Source organism: Rana temporaria, chromosome 6 (genome assembly GCF_905171775.1).
Source record: "Rana temporaria chromosome 6, aRanTem1.1, whole genome shotgun sequence".
NCBI lineage: Eukaryota > Metazoa > Chordata > Amphibia > Anura > Ranidae > Rana > Rana temporaria.
The window spans coordinates 207,002,039-207,015,315 of record NC_053494.1 but is presented as its reverse complement, the minus strand read 5'-3'; the positions used below and the strand labels follow the sequence as shown (position 1 = coordinate 207,015,315).

The 13,277-nt window shown below is 45.2% G+C and overlaps 1 protein-coding gene across 1 annotated transcript in view; it reads right to left on the bottom strand.

Annotated features, from left to right (window-relative positions):
* Positions 1–2,901: 2,901 nt before the first annotated feature.
* LOC120944205 (sterol 26-hydroxylase, mitochondrial-like) overlaps positions 2,902–13,277 on the bottom strand; it is a 43,460-nt gene continuing 33,084 nt past the window's right edge. Inside the window, exons 7-9 of the mRNA XM_040358159.1 lie at positions 7,084–7,165; positions 4,924–5,124; positions 2,902–3,192 (exon numbers count right to left, since the gene is read on the bottom strand). Coding sequence (XP_040214093.1) covers positions 3,070–3,192; positions 4,924–5,124; positions 7,084–7,165 — 406 coding nt within the window. The 3' untranslated portion in view covers positions 2,902–3,069. The remainder of the gene's footprint in view (positions 3,193–4,923; positions 5,125–7,083; positions 7,166–13,277) is intronic.

Here is a 13,277-nt window from a genome sequence, read left to right as displayed (position 1 = left end):
AAAGCCGTCATTACCAATTTCAGTTGGCGTGCTCAATACTTTTCCCCTGTGTCATTCCATTTTATTACACTTCATTTCTAAACCGATTTTGTTTTGGTTTCTTTGTATGTATGGATTGCATGGGTTGTTACCGACATGTGGTGAACATTTCATGCCAATAGCACTTTTACTTATTTTACCGGCTGTATGTGTCAGGGGTCGACAATATCCGGGTGCCAGGTCGCATTAGCGACAAGAAATTGTGACCTGGCGCCCGCCAGTAATTGAGGCCGCGGCTTTGCGGCCTACAAGGCCGCGGCCTCAATTGCGGGCCCGCCGCGATCGCGCGGTGGGGGGCGCACGGAGGCACAGGATCCTGTGTCTCCGTGCGCCCCCGCCGCGTGATCGCGGCGGGTCCGTGGCGGCCGGTAATTGAGGCTGCAGCTTTGCGGCCTTGTGAAGTCCCAAGCTCTTCGGAAGCTTCTGTGAGCTGACATCACCTGGCGGTGGCCGTTGGCATTGGCATTGCAGCAATTATAATGTGTGTAATTTTTCACTATTTTCACTGCCATCTCCTTCCCTAGAACCCCCAAACATTATATATATTTTTTATTCTAACACCCTAGAGAATAAAATGGCGATCGTTGCAATACTTTCTGTCACACCGTATTTGCGCAGCGGTCTTACAAGCGCTCTTTTTTTGGGAAAAAAAATACACTTTTTTAAATTAAAAAATAAGACAACAGTAAAGTTATCCCAATTTTTTTTTAATATTGTGAAAGATAATGTTACGCCGAGTAAATTGATACCCAACATGTCACGCTTCAAAATTGCGTCTGCTCGTGGAATGCCGACAAACTTTTACCCTTTAAAATCTCCATAGGCGGCGTTTAAAAAAATCTACAGGTTGCATGTTTTGAGTTACAGAGGAGGTAGAGGCGAGAATTATTGCTCTCGCTCTAACGATCGCAGCGATACCTCACATGTGTGGTTTGAACACCGTTTACATATGTGGGCGCTGCTCTCGTATGTGTTCGCTTCTGTGCGCGAGCTCGTCGGGACGGGGCGCATTTTCTGGCTCCTAAATTTTTTTAGCTGGCTCCTAGATTCCAAGCAAATTTGTCAAACCCTGGTATGTGTAATATATATATATTATATATGAAAATGTTCACAGTTCTTGCTATAAATGTAGAACATGCATAAAAGCATCAATTTTTCAAAGATATATAATATAAAGAAGCGCCAAACATAAATTAGAAGTTGAATTATGATGTTAAGGAGTCAATAAAATTCATACACATATTATTTATTATAGGTACATACTGTATATATATATATATACACACACATAAAGGTCATTGTTTCAAAAACATGTTAACCACTTCCCGACTGCCGCATGTAAATGTACGTCCACAGAATGGCACGTACAGGCACATGGGCGTACATGTACGTCCTTGCCTTCTAGCGGGTGGGGGATCCGATCGGGAGCGATCCAGGACAACGGCGCGGCTATTCGTTTATAGTCGCGATCGCTCCCCGGAGCTGAAGAACGGGGAGAGCTGTATGTAAACACGGCTTCCCCGTGCTTCACTGTGGTGGCTGCATCGATCGAGTGATCTTTTTTATAGGGAGACTCGATCAATGACGTCAGTCCTACAGCCACACCCCCCTACAGTTGTAAACACACACTAGGTGAACCCTAACTCCTACAGCGCCCCTTGTGGTTAACTCCCAAACTGCAACTGTCATTTTCACAATAAACAATGCAATTTAAATGCATTTTTTGCTGTGAAAATGACAATGGTCCCAAAAATGTGTCAAATTGTCCGAAGTGTCCGCCATAATGTCGCAGTCACGAAAAAAATCGCTGATCGCCGCCATTAGTAATAAAAAAAAAAAATTAATAAAAATGCAATAAAACTATCCCCTATTTTGTAAACGCTATAAATTTTGCGCAAACCAATCGATAAACGCCTATTGCGATTTTTTTTTTTTTACCAAAAATAGGTAGAAGAATACGTATCGGCCTAAACTGAGGAAAAAAAAATTGTTTATATATATTTTTGGGGGATATTTATTACAGCAAAAAGTAAAAAATATTGAATTTTTTTCAAAATTGTCGCTCTATTTTTGTTTATAGCGCAAAAAATAAAAACCGCAGAGGTGATCAAATACCACCAAAAGAAAGCTCTATTTGTGGGGAAAAAAGGACGTCAATTTTGTTTGGGAGCCACAGGTCGCACGACCGCGCAATTGTCTGTTAAAGCGACGCAGTGCCAAATCGCAAAACCTGGCCTGGGCATTTAGCTGCCTAAAGGTCCGGGGCTTAAGTGGTTAAAACTCATTTTCAGTCCCAGCATTGGACTTGATGAGGCCAAGTGACAGTCCACTGCAAAAGCATGGTGGCAAGACCCCCTTGCCGTGGGAGTGAAGGATTGGGTTAATAATTGCTTTTGCTCTCCCTTAGACTAAATGAGCAGTGCTGTCTAATCCACAGACCCCCCCCCCCAATTCTCCAGGAATCTTCTGGGGCCCACCTGTTGGGTTATACTTTGGCACCTACTGGTATGGCCCTACTACACCAATGGTCCCTTTATAGCGATGAGCAGCCCCACCAACAGAAGACGAAGCTCGACTTTTCTACAGAAGTCTAAAATTTGCATCTCTGGGACAAACAAACAAAGATCTGGTTTCTTGATAGGGATGATATACTATACTTTTAGTAAACACATTCTGGGTTATTGTAATGTTTACCATTGGGGAACTTCATATTTTCATGACTATATTACAGATGTGACTTCTTAGGGGTGAGGGTCAGGGGGTTAGGGTTTCCCATTGAAGAATATGGCTAGGACTCAGGAATTGGAACAGGGACCTCCCCCAAAGGTCAGAAGGCGGGTTCTCAGCGGTCAAAGGTCCCAGGGCGTGGCTGACCCACCCCCACCAAAGTGTACTGCCTACCCCAACTAAGTCAAGGAATGAACAAGTCGGGGAAAGCGTGGCTCTAGTGGCTGTTTGTAGATTTGTTAGAACAAGAGTTGGGATTACAGGAGGAGCCACACTGAGGGCCATTTGGTTTCAGTTCGTACACTAAGCAGTTTTCCTCTCCAAGAACCTCAGGTTTATGGGCCGGTTTGCCGATAGAACGATACGAGCAATTGTTTTGACGTCTCCCAGGTTGGGATCGGGTTTAACCTCAAACATCCGGATTATCTGTAAGAGAGGGAACCAAGAGGTTAAAGGGGGAATCCAGTTTATCTCAAAATCTCTTCATATATACTGCTGTCCAAACCACATTTTTATAATGTATCTATGTTTAAGCCCAACTCCGGGTTCCCCTCTTCTACCGGAGGCCTTTTGTAGTATTTTTTTTTGTGATGCTCAGGGTCATCCTAGGTAGGATGTTCTACTGGTGGTGGGTGGTCACACAGCGAGTGGGGGAGGGGTTAGTGCAGAGTCCTCTGCACTCATAGTATGTCCTCAATCTTCTAGGTTGAATGACATGAGGACTGGGGACATCTAGTGGCCAAACTGAATTACTAAGGGGGACATCACCAGCGAGGAGGTGAGTAATGCAACTGCTTTTTTTATTTTCACTGCCACTGGGGGACCTTTCAAAACAAAACAAAAAAAGCCTATTGTCAGGCTTAAAGACTATTAGGGCTCATTTACATTTGAAGAGGGGCACTTTGTACCTCTTAATCACATAGAGGTGGGGCAGTATGTGGGTGACCCGTTGTTAGGGAGGGCTTCCAGATTCTGCTAATCCCCTTGCCCGCAGCTTCCCCCCCCACAACCACAGGGCTAGGGTTGTGGGTATGAGGCCCTCATCAACTTGCAACAGCAAGGTATCCCCCCAAGTTGAGGGTATGTGCCCTGGTATCGATCAAGGAAGATGGGCGCACGAGTGAATAGGCGAGTGACTTCACTGGTTAAGGACTCAGGAGTAGCTGCACCTGCTGCCGTTCTTAACCACTGATAGCGGGAAGTTGACACATATAATCCAGCGGCGGCCCAACCATCAGGGGTGCTGCCCCCCTCAATCTAGATGCGGTGAGCCGGAAGCATAAATGCTAATGTTTTTTTTTTTAAGTAAGTGATTAGAGCCAAATGTTTTAAAAGGCTTCAAAAAAAGTTGTGTTGTGTGACAATAGCGAATGAATATTCGCTATTGTCATACCGATTCTCCTCCCGGCCAATCCTGAGACCCGTCACCCGATTGGCCGGAAAAACAGGCCATCCTATTGGATGCCTAGGAGGAGGAGGGAGGCGACACAGCAGAAGCTGCCGTGATGCAGAGGAGGAGACCTAGATGGGGTAATTGCAGGGCTGAGTGACCAATCACGCGAGGAAGGGAGGGGGTTGCGGTTGCAGACTGACTGGTGGGGTAGTTTGTCGCCCCCAGAAAAAAAAACACCAGCCCCCACTGGTATAATCATAGTAATATTGTTACCTGCTGAACAGGTAAATGTTTGGGCGTTCATCTAAACAGCCAACGTTCAGGACTGAACATTAAAGTCCATCTTTATGTTTGTTTTTGTCTAGGGGAGAGGACAAGGAAGATATACTTACCCAATCCTCTGATCCTCTCAGCACAAGACTGGTCCAGCACCCCCTGGCTCCAGCAGTCTTGAGTTCTGGACTGTTCCTGACATCAAGCCCAGATAAGGCTAGAAAGACCAGGAACAACCCAACACTGGACCAGGGGGGAGCACCCTTTTTCTGGGAAACAAAGGATCGGGTGAGTGTAAGCTTTCTCCTCACCCCTAGATGAAATGAGCAGTTGACTCATGGAGTGCGGGCGCCCAACTCTCTCGGTTGTTCTCTCTTGTAAACTTTAATTTTGTCAATAAAATACCCCCCATGAGGCTCTTGCTTCCTATTCTCTCTGCTCTATCCCTCTGTGAAGACTCCTCTTTTGCTACTTTTTCTTTGCACACTTACCCGTGAAAGTGCCAGATGCATCTCCAGCTCCGCAATCCTCTTGCCCGCGCAGGCTCGCACCCCGTAGCCAAAAGGAATGGAACCGAACGGGTGATGGGTCATTCCTTCGTCCCGTAGCCACCGCTGAGCGCAAAACTTCCCTGGTTCTGGGAATTGGGCTTCATCTCTGGAGATGGCGTAATGGTTTAAGACGAAGAGAGTCTGGAAGTAGAAGAAAACAAATAACTAGAGCAACTTTCCTGTATACACCTCTACACACTGATAGTATCAAACACCCACAGGTACAACAGGAGCAGTTGCTACTGACCCCCGACTCATATGCTTCTCTACTTCACCAACCGAACCTGGATCCTAGTTCTCGCCTCAATGTGAAGGACACTTTTATGCTTTTTGTAGCGCTGACCCCCGTAAGGGCAGCTGGTGTATGTTCCTGGGTCTTTTCTCTCTGTATAGCAGCAGCCAATCACGCAGAAACTTCCACATCTCTGGCTCAATAAATAGTCTAGTAGTGGTTTCCTTTTAGAAGTTTATTGCAGATCAACTCATATGGGGATTCGGGAGCTGTGGGGGGATCCAGAACACTTCACAAAGCTTTGAGGATACTATCCCCCTTTCAGCAGCTTCTTAACACAGTCCTTCAAGTGTTAGGAGATGATGTGGGCAGAACTGGTACACTATTTGCAATGTCCCATGCCAGCCAAGCCTTAAACTGAGCATGGCAGGGGTTAACACAGTACAGTCATGAAGTTCGTCTCTCCCTAGGTCTGCACCCACAGAGCCCCCTGGGCTTGGATTTCTTCCTCAGACTCAATCAGGAAGACCTCTGTATTATCTTCCAGATAATGTCGTCAGCAGTACCCCTCTTTAGCTCCCAAGAGACTTGTAGAAGGATAGCCCCCCCCCCCCAAGCTAAGGACCTTGATGAGCAAGGCAGGATCTGGAGCAGAATGAATAGGGAGGGATGGCAGGCCTTCTGGCTGGGAACTTCTCCTCTTGGAAAAGAACCCTGCTTTCCCAGGCTCCAGACTATTTATACAGTCCCCAACCACCATCTGGGCACATCTCCCCAGGGATTGGCTGGGGGCTGCATAAATATTCAAACTGCAAATTGTACTATCCCCCCCACTATGTTCTTTCTCGGTTTCCAGAACATGGGTGAGATAGTCAGATTTGCAGTTTGAATATTTATGCAGCCCCCAACCAATCCCTGGGGAGATGTGCTCAGATGGTGGCTGGGGGTTGCATAAATATTCAAACTGAAAATCTGACTATCCCACCCACTATGTTCTGGAAGCCTCGAGAAAACGGGAAAGCAGTCAAACCTGCAGAGCCCAGAGCAGCCCAAAGTAATCACACGCAGCTCTGATGATTGCAAGAGAGCCACAGGACTAAATTTGACTAACCCAATCTTCTCAGCCTATCTAGGAGTGTGCTGCACCTTATTAATAAATAAAATAAAAAAATCGAAAACACAAGTATCCAAGAGGCGCTGGGATTTTGATGTGAGGGCATACAAAGTAGTGAGAGGACCAAAACATTCGGAGAGCTAACTGGCTCATGTTAGGCTGCTCACAACAGACAGGACTACCCTCCAGTGGGTACCCAGCCGGTTATTAGCAAAAAACATGCACCGCTCACAGACCAAATGATAAAGACAGTCAGGATTCATTGATTGGTTTACACAAAAAAAAAAAAACACAAATGCATTTCAGGGGCCATAAAACACTCTACCTTGCTATCTTAATTGCACACGGAGATTCTAAATCGCCCAGTCCAGCAATTAACTTCCCTAAACAGATTCACTCAGCAAAGCTCAATTTTAAGTCTATTCAAGTCTCTTATTTTAACTGGAGCCCTGAAGAAGCAGGAGGGTTTGCTGACCCCGAAACGCATTAGTGTTTGTTTGTTTTACTGCAAACCAATAAATTATTTGAACTCTTATGTTTTGTTCTGGCACGCCTTCCATTGGTGCATTTGTTTTTTCATTATATAATCGTGTCAACAGATTCTGCAGTCCTACCCAAAAGCTGCACAACAATCCTATTACATAGGACTGTGATGGATTATGCAGAACTCGCACACCGGGGACATTTCTGGTGTTCATGCAGTTGCAGTGTGTTCTGGGTGTTTTTATGGTTTATGAATTATTCCGGCACTCACCCTCTTGGGGAATTTGAAACCTTTAATGATCACCTCTTTGTCAGTGATGATTCTTGCGTTAGTCGGAACAACTGGATACATCCTGCACATAGGAAGAAGAGAAGTGTCAGTGGTACCAGCAGAAGCTGCATGGTGGGGTAGGACAGAGATGATTTAAAGGGGGTACCTTTCTCCATGTTTTATCCCTTTAAAAATGCTGCAAGTACAGAAAAATACCCGCCAATCTGCCAGAAATCCAGTGACTTTCTGCAGTAAGCCGACAACACTGCCTCTAATGCACTAAAGTTCCAAGCAGTGTTCTCACGTGGTTGGAGGTTTTTCACTGTTGGACAGCAAAACACCTCCTCCTCTCCTAATCTCCATAACATTGGGGGGAGGTGTTCTGTAGGGCAGAAATGGGCAAGGATGAGAATGCCGCAGAGGCAGCATTGCTCAAACAGAAAATGGTCACTGGATTTCTGGCTGATCAACCGAAAATTTTCTGTCCTTGCTGAATTTTTAGTGTGCCAATACACTATACTATACATTGGTCTCCAAACTGTGGCTCGGGGGCCAGATGCAGCCCTTTGCTTTCTATCCAGCCCTTGAGGCACGGTTTCATCCACTGATACCAACAATGGGGCATAATTCCCCCCCACTGACACCAATGTAGGGACACAATATCTGCCAAATACACCAACAATGGAGCCATAAGTATGCGCAGCCTATTGCATTTGGGTGTGCACCCCAAAGCTCAAACACACGTGCGCGTGTGCATACATATATAATAGATAGAAATGGACAGTGCCAGTAGGGCAGAGATTGGTGTCGGTAGTTTATTTTTGCTTTTGAGACAGGGACTGAGGACAGAGACTCCCCAGTCTCTTTCCAGCCAAGCAGCAGGGGGAATCTATGCAGCACAGGGTGATTGGGGTGTGCCCAGGTACACCCTGTGCGCACGCCTATGAATGGAGCACTATTCCCACCAATGATAGGGGCACAATTTCTCCCAATGACATCATTGATGGGGCATGATTACTCCCACTGAAACAAACTATAGGGCATAATTTCCCATTGGTGTTGGGATTTCCAATGGCCACAGTCTGCTGCCCCCCCAAAGTTTTAAGTACAGTAAACTGGCTGTCTGTTTAAAAGGAGGGCACAGTACAAAGTGAGTAGGAGGGCAGAGTACATGATGGGCTGGAGGGGACAGTACAGAGGGGTTAAAAAAGGGCAACGTACAGGGAGGACACAGTATGGGGGGGGGAGTCAGGAGGGCACAGTACAGAGGGATTAAAAGAACAAAGTAAGGGGAAGGGCACAGGGCGGGAAGGAGGACAGTCCAGGGCAGGCAGGAGGGCACAGTCCAGGGCCGGTAGGAAGGCACAGAACAGAGGGGTTAAAAGAACAAAGTACAGGAGGGCAGAACACAGGCCAGGCAGGAGGGCACAGCACAGAGGGGTTAAAAGAGCAAAGTACAGGGCAGGCAGAAGGGCACAGTACAGGGCGGGAAGGCACAGTACAGAGAAGTTAAACGTACAGGGCAGGCAGAAGGGCACAGGGCGGGCAGGATGGTACATTACAGGGGGCAGGAGAACACGGTATACAATTTACTTTAGATATACCAAAACAATGTAATAGGAGGACAAACCTAAGCAATCAATTTGAATAATTTTTAATCAAGCATGCCCTTGTACTACATAGCTGATGGTAGATCTAAAAGAGATTTATTTTTTCACATGTTGCACAGGTATACATTGTATATATATTTTTAAGGAACTTCCAGCTCAGAATCAGCAGTAGACAGAAAATGTACAAAAGTATAAACAAAATATGGCAAGGGGATAAAAAAACAAATCACTACGACAATCACATCTGCGAGAGGAATCACGTACGGATAATTGCCAATTAGTGTTATTTGTCAGCTTTAGGATCCGAACCACTTGGGTGTTGTTTAAAGGGAATGTATGTAGAGCATTTATACTGGGGAGTTTCATTGGAAGTAATTATGCCGTCATTTTATGCGACTTTTATATGGCTTGTTCATATTTCTTTTATATATTAAATAGAATGATTTCAAAGTATGGGGGAGATTCAGATAGAGATACGACGGCGTATCTCCTGATACGCCATCGTATCTCTGAGATCCGACGGTCGGATCTATGCGACTGATTCATAAGAATCAGTTACGCATAGATCTCCCTAAGATCCGACAGGTGTAAGTGACTTACACCGTCGGATCTTAGGCTGCAATCTCCCGCAAATGAGGAGATCCGCCGATTCAGAAACGCCCGCCCGTCGCTTTTTTTTTTACGTCGTTTGCGTTCGGCTTTTTCCGGCGGATAGTCACCCCTGCTATATGCGGCGTATCCTATGTTAAGTATGGCCGTCGTTCCCGCGCCGAGTTTTGAGTTTTTACGTCGTTTGCGTAAGTCGGTCGCGAATACGGATTGACGTAATTTACATTCACGCCAAAACCACTGACGTCCTAGCGACGTCATTGGGAGCAATGCACGCCGGGAAAATTCGCGGACGGCGCATGCGCAGATAAATCGGCGCCTGATTTAAATACTACACTCCCCCTAGCCGCGGAATTTGAATTGCGCTGGGGGATTTACGATCCGCCGGCGAAAGTTTCGAGGTAAGTGCTTTCTGAATACTGCACTAGCCTCTCAAACTTGCGCCGGCGGATCGTAAATCAGATAGATTACGCGGATCTAAAGATCCGCTAATCTATCTGAATCTGCCCCACTGTGTTTATATTTATTTATATCTGGCTAATCTCTTTTCCAAGTAAAATACAATAATATATGAATACTGTACATTTCCTTTAGGGCAGATTCATGCTATTATGCTGCAACAACAAGTGGTAAAGTGCGAGTAAAGTGCGAGTAATAAGGCCCATTCACACTATTGCATTGGCTATAGTGTGTGGGAACATAACTAGCTGCTAACACGGTACTTGCATTGGTGCGATTCAGCGATATTTATTCTGAATGGCACCCCAACGCCCCTTGTTGCAGGTTAAAGCATTAATACGAGTAGCAGCTTGCTACCATTTTTGGGTGCATTTTAAAAAAAGGTGTTCAAACCACACTAGTGAGGTATCACCGCGATCGTTAGAGCAAGAGCAATAATTCTAGCTTTAGACCTCCTCTGTAACTCAAAACATGCAACCTGTAGAATTTTTAAACGTCGCCTATGGAGATTTTTAAGGGTAAAAGTTTGACGCCATTCCACAAGTGGGCACAATTTTGAAGCGTGACATGTTGGGTATCAATTTATTCGGCGTAACATTATCTTTAACAATATAAAAAATAATTGGGCTAACTTTACTGTTTTCTAATTTTTTTAATTAAAAAAAAAAAAGAATTTTATACAAAAAAAGTGTGCTCGTAGGACCGCTGCGCATATACGGTGTGACAAAAAGTATTGCAATGACAGCCATTTTATTCTCTAGGGTTTTAGAAAAATAAATAAATATATATGTATATATATAATGTTTGGGGGTTCTAGGTAATTTTCTAGCAAAAAAAATAGTTTTTAACTTGTTAAACACAGAGGGGCAGATTCTCGTAGATCGCCGCATCTCTGCGGCGGCGTAACATATCTCATTTACGTTACGCCGCCGCAAGTTTTACGGGCAAGTGCTTGATTCACAAAGCACTTGCCTGTAAAGTTGCGGCGGCGTAGCGTAAATCCCCCGGCGCAAGCCCGCCTAATTCAAATGAGCCAGGTAGGGGGCGTGGATCATTTAAATTAGGCGCATTCCCGCGCATGCGCCGTCCCTAAAATTTCCCGACGTGCATTGCTCTAAATGACGTCGCAAGGACGTCATTGGTTTCAACGTGAACGTAAATGGCGTCCAGCCCCATTCACGGACGACTTACACAAACGACGTAAATTTAAAAATTTTGTCGCGGGAACGACGGCCATACTTAACATTGGTTGCCCCTCATATAGCAGGGGCAACTTTACGCGTCGCAAATCTAACGTAAACGTCGTATCTTCACTGCGTCGACCGCGCGTACGTTCGGGAATTCGCGTATTTTGCTAATTTGCATACTCGATCAGGAAAACGACGGAGGCGTCACCTAGCGGCGAAAAAAAAATTGCATTTAAGATCCGACAGAGTAAGAGCCTTACGCCTGTCGGATCTAATGGATATCTATGCGTAACTGATTCTAAGAATCAGTCGCATAGATACGAAGGCCCAGATTAGGACTTACGACGGCGCACATTGCGTTGCACGGTCGTAAGCCCTTTGACAATCTGGGCCAGAGTCTGAAAAACAGGCTCGGGGCTGAAGTGGTTAAGCACTTCCCATCCAGCCACCGTGGCAACCTGCCATACTGCGGTAGGTTGGCTCCCCTGGGCAAACCGTTGTAACTGTACGTCGGTTCGCCTTTTAACCACTAGGGGGCACGCTCGCGGCACACCGCCAGAGCTGATGCGCGTGCTTGGTGGTCGCGATTGCTCCACACAGAGACAGAACGGAGATCTGTTAATGTAAACAGACAGATCTCTGTGCTGTCAGGGGTGAGGAGAGTGATCTGTTGTTCATACCAAGTATGAACAATGATCAGTCTCTTTACCCAGTCAGTCCCCTCCCCCCACAGTTAGAATCACTCCCTAGGGAACACAGTTAACCCCTTGATCGCCCCCTGGTGTTTACCCCTTCCCTGCCAGTGATACAGTAATCAGTGCATTTTTATAGCTGTCCCAAAAGTGTCCAATCTGTCCGCCATAATGTCGTAGTCCCAATTAAAATAAAAATCGCTGATCGCCGCCATTACTAGTAAAAAAAATAATAATAATAAAAATTCCATAAATCTTTCCCCTATTTTGTAGACGCTATAACTTTTGCGCAAGCCAATCAATATACACATATTGCGATTTTTATTACCAAAAATATGTAGAAGAATACATATCGACCTAAACTGAGGAAAAAATTTGCTTTTTTAAATAAAAAATAAAATAAAATGTGGGATATTTATTATAGCTAAAGTACAAAATATTGTTGTTTTTTTTTTTTTTTCAAAATTGTTGCATTTTTTTTGTTCATAGCGCAAAAAATAAATATATTTTTGGGGATATTTATTATAGCAAAAAATAAAAAATATTGCCTTTTTTATAAAATTGTCGCTCTATTTTTGTTTATAGCACAAAAAATAAACACTGCAGAGATGATCAAATACCACCAAAAGAAAGTTCTATTTGTGGGGGAATAAAGGACATCAATTTTGTTTGGGTACAACGTTGCACAATTGTCAGTTTAAAGCGATGCAGTGCCGTATCGCAAAAAATGGCCTGGTCATTGGCCTGGTCATTGAGCTGCCAAATCTTTCGGGGCTGAAGTGGTTAAAAAAAACACAACAGACTTGCTGGCTGGATCACCAGATGAAAATAGAGGTTTGAAAGCCTAAAAACAAAACAAATGCAGCCATCACATCTAATAATTAAACATTTTTAGCTGGATTCAGAAAGATTTACTCCGGCGTCGTAACTCTGAATCTGCGCCGTCCTAAATTTAAGCGTATTCTGGAAACCAGATACGCTTTAATTAGGCTAAGATACGAGCGGCGTAAGTCTCCTACGCCGTCGTATCTTAAAGTGTAATTTTTAGGCTGGCCGCTAGGTGGCGCTTCCGTTGAGTTCGGCGTAGAATATGTAAATCACTGGATATGCCGATTCACGAACGTACGTGCGCCCGTCGCAGTAAAGATACGCCGTTTCCGTAAGAGATACGCCGCGTAAAGATAAAGCTGCCCCCTAGGTAGCGTAGCCATTGTTAAGTATGGCCGTCGTTCCCGCGACGAAATTTGAACATTTTACGTCGTTTGCGTAAGCCGTCCATGAATGGGGCTGGACGTAATTTACGTTCACGTCGAAACCAATACGTCCTTGCGGCGTACTTTAGAGCAATGCACACTGGGATATGTAAACGGACGGCGCACGCCCCCGCATCCTCACTTGAATTAGGCGCGCTTACGCCGGCCCCATTTACGCTACGCCACCGTAAGTTAGGAGGCAAGTGCTTTGTGAATACAGTACTTGCCTCTCTGACTTAAGGCGGCGTATCGTAAATACGATACGCTACGCCGCCTTAAAGATGCGGCGACCTACTTGAATCCTGCTATTTATGTTCAAAACTGCTTTAGGGCTCTTTCATATGGGCGGCCCGTTCAGGTCCACCTGCCAGTTTTTTTGGCGGA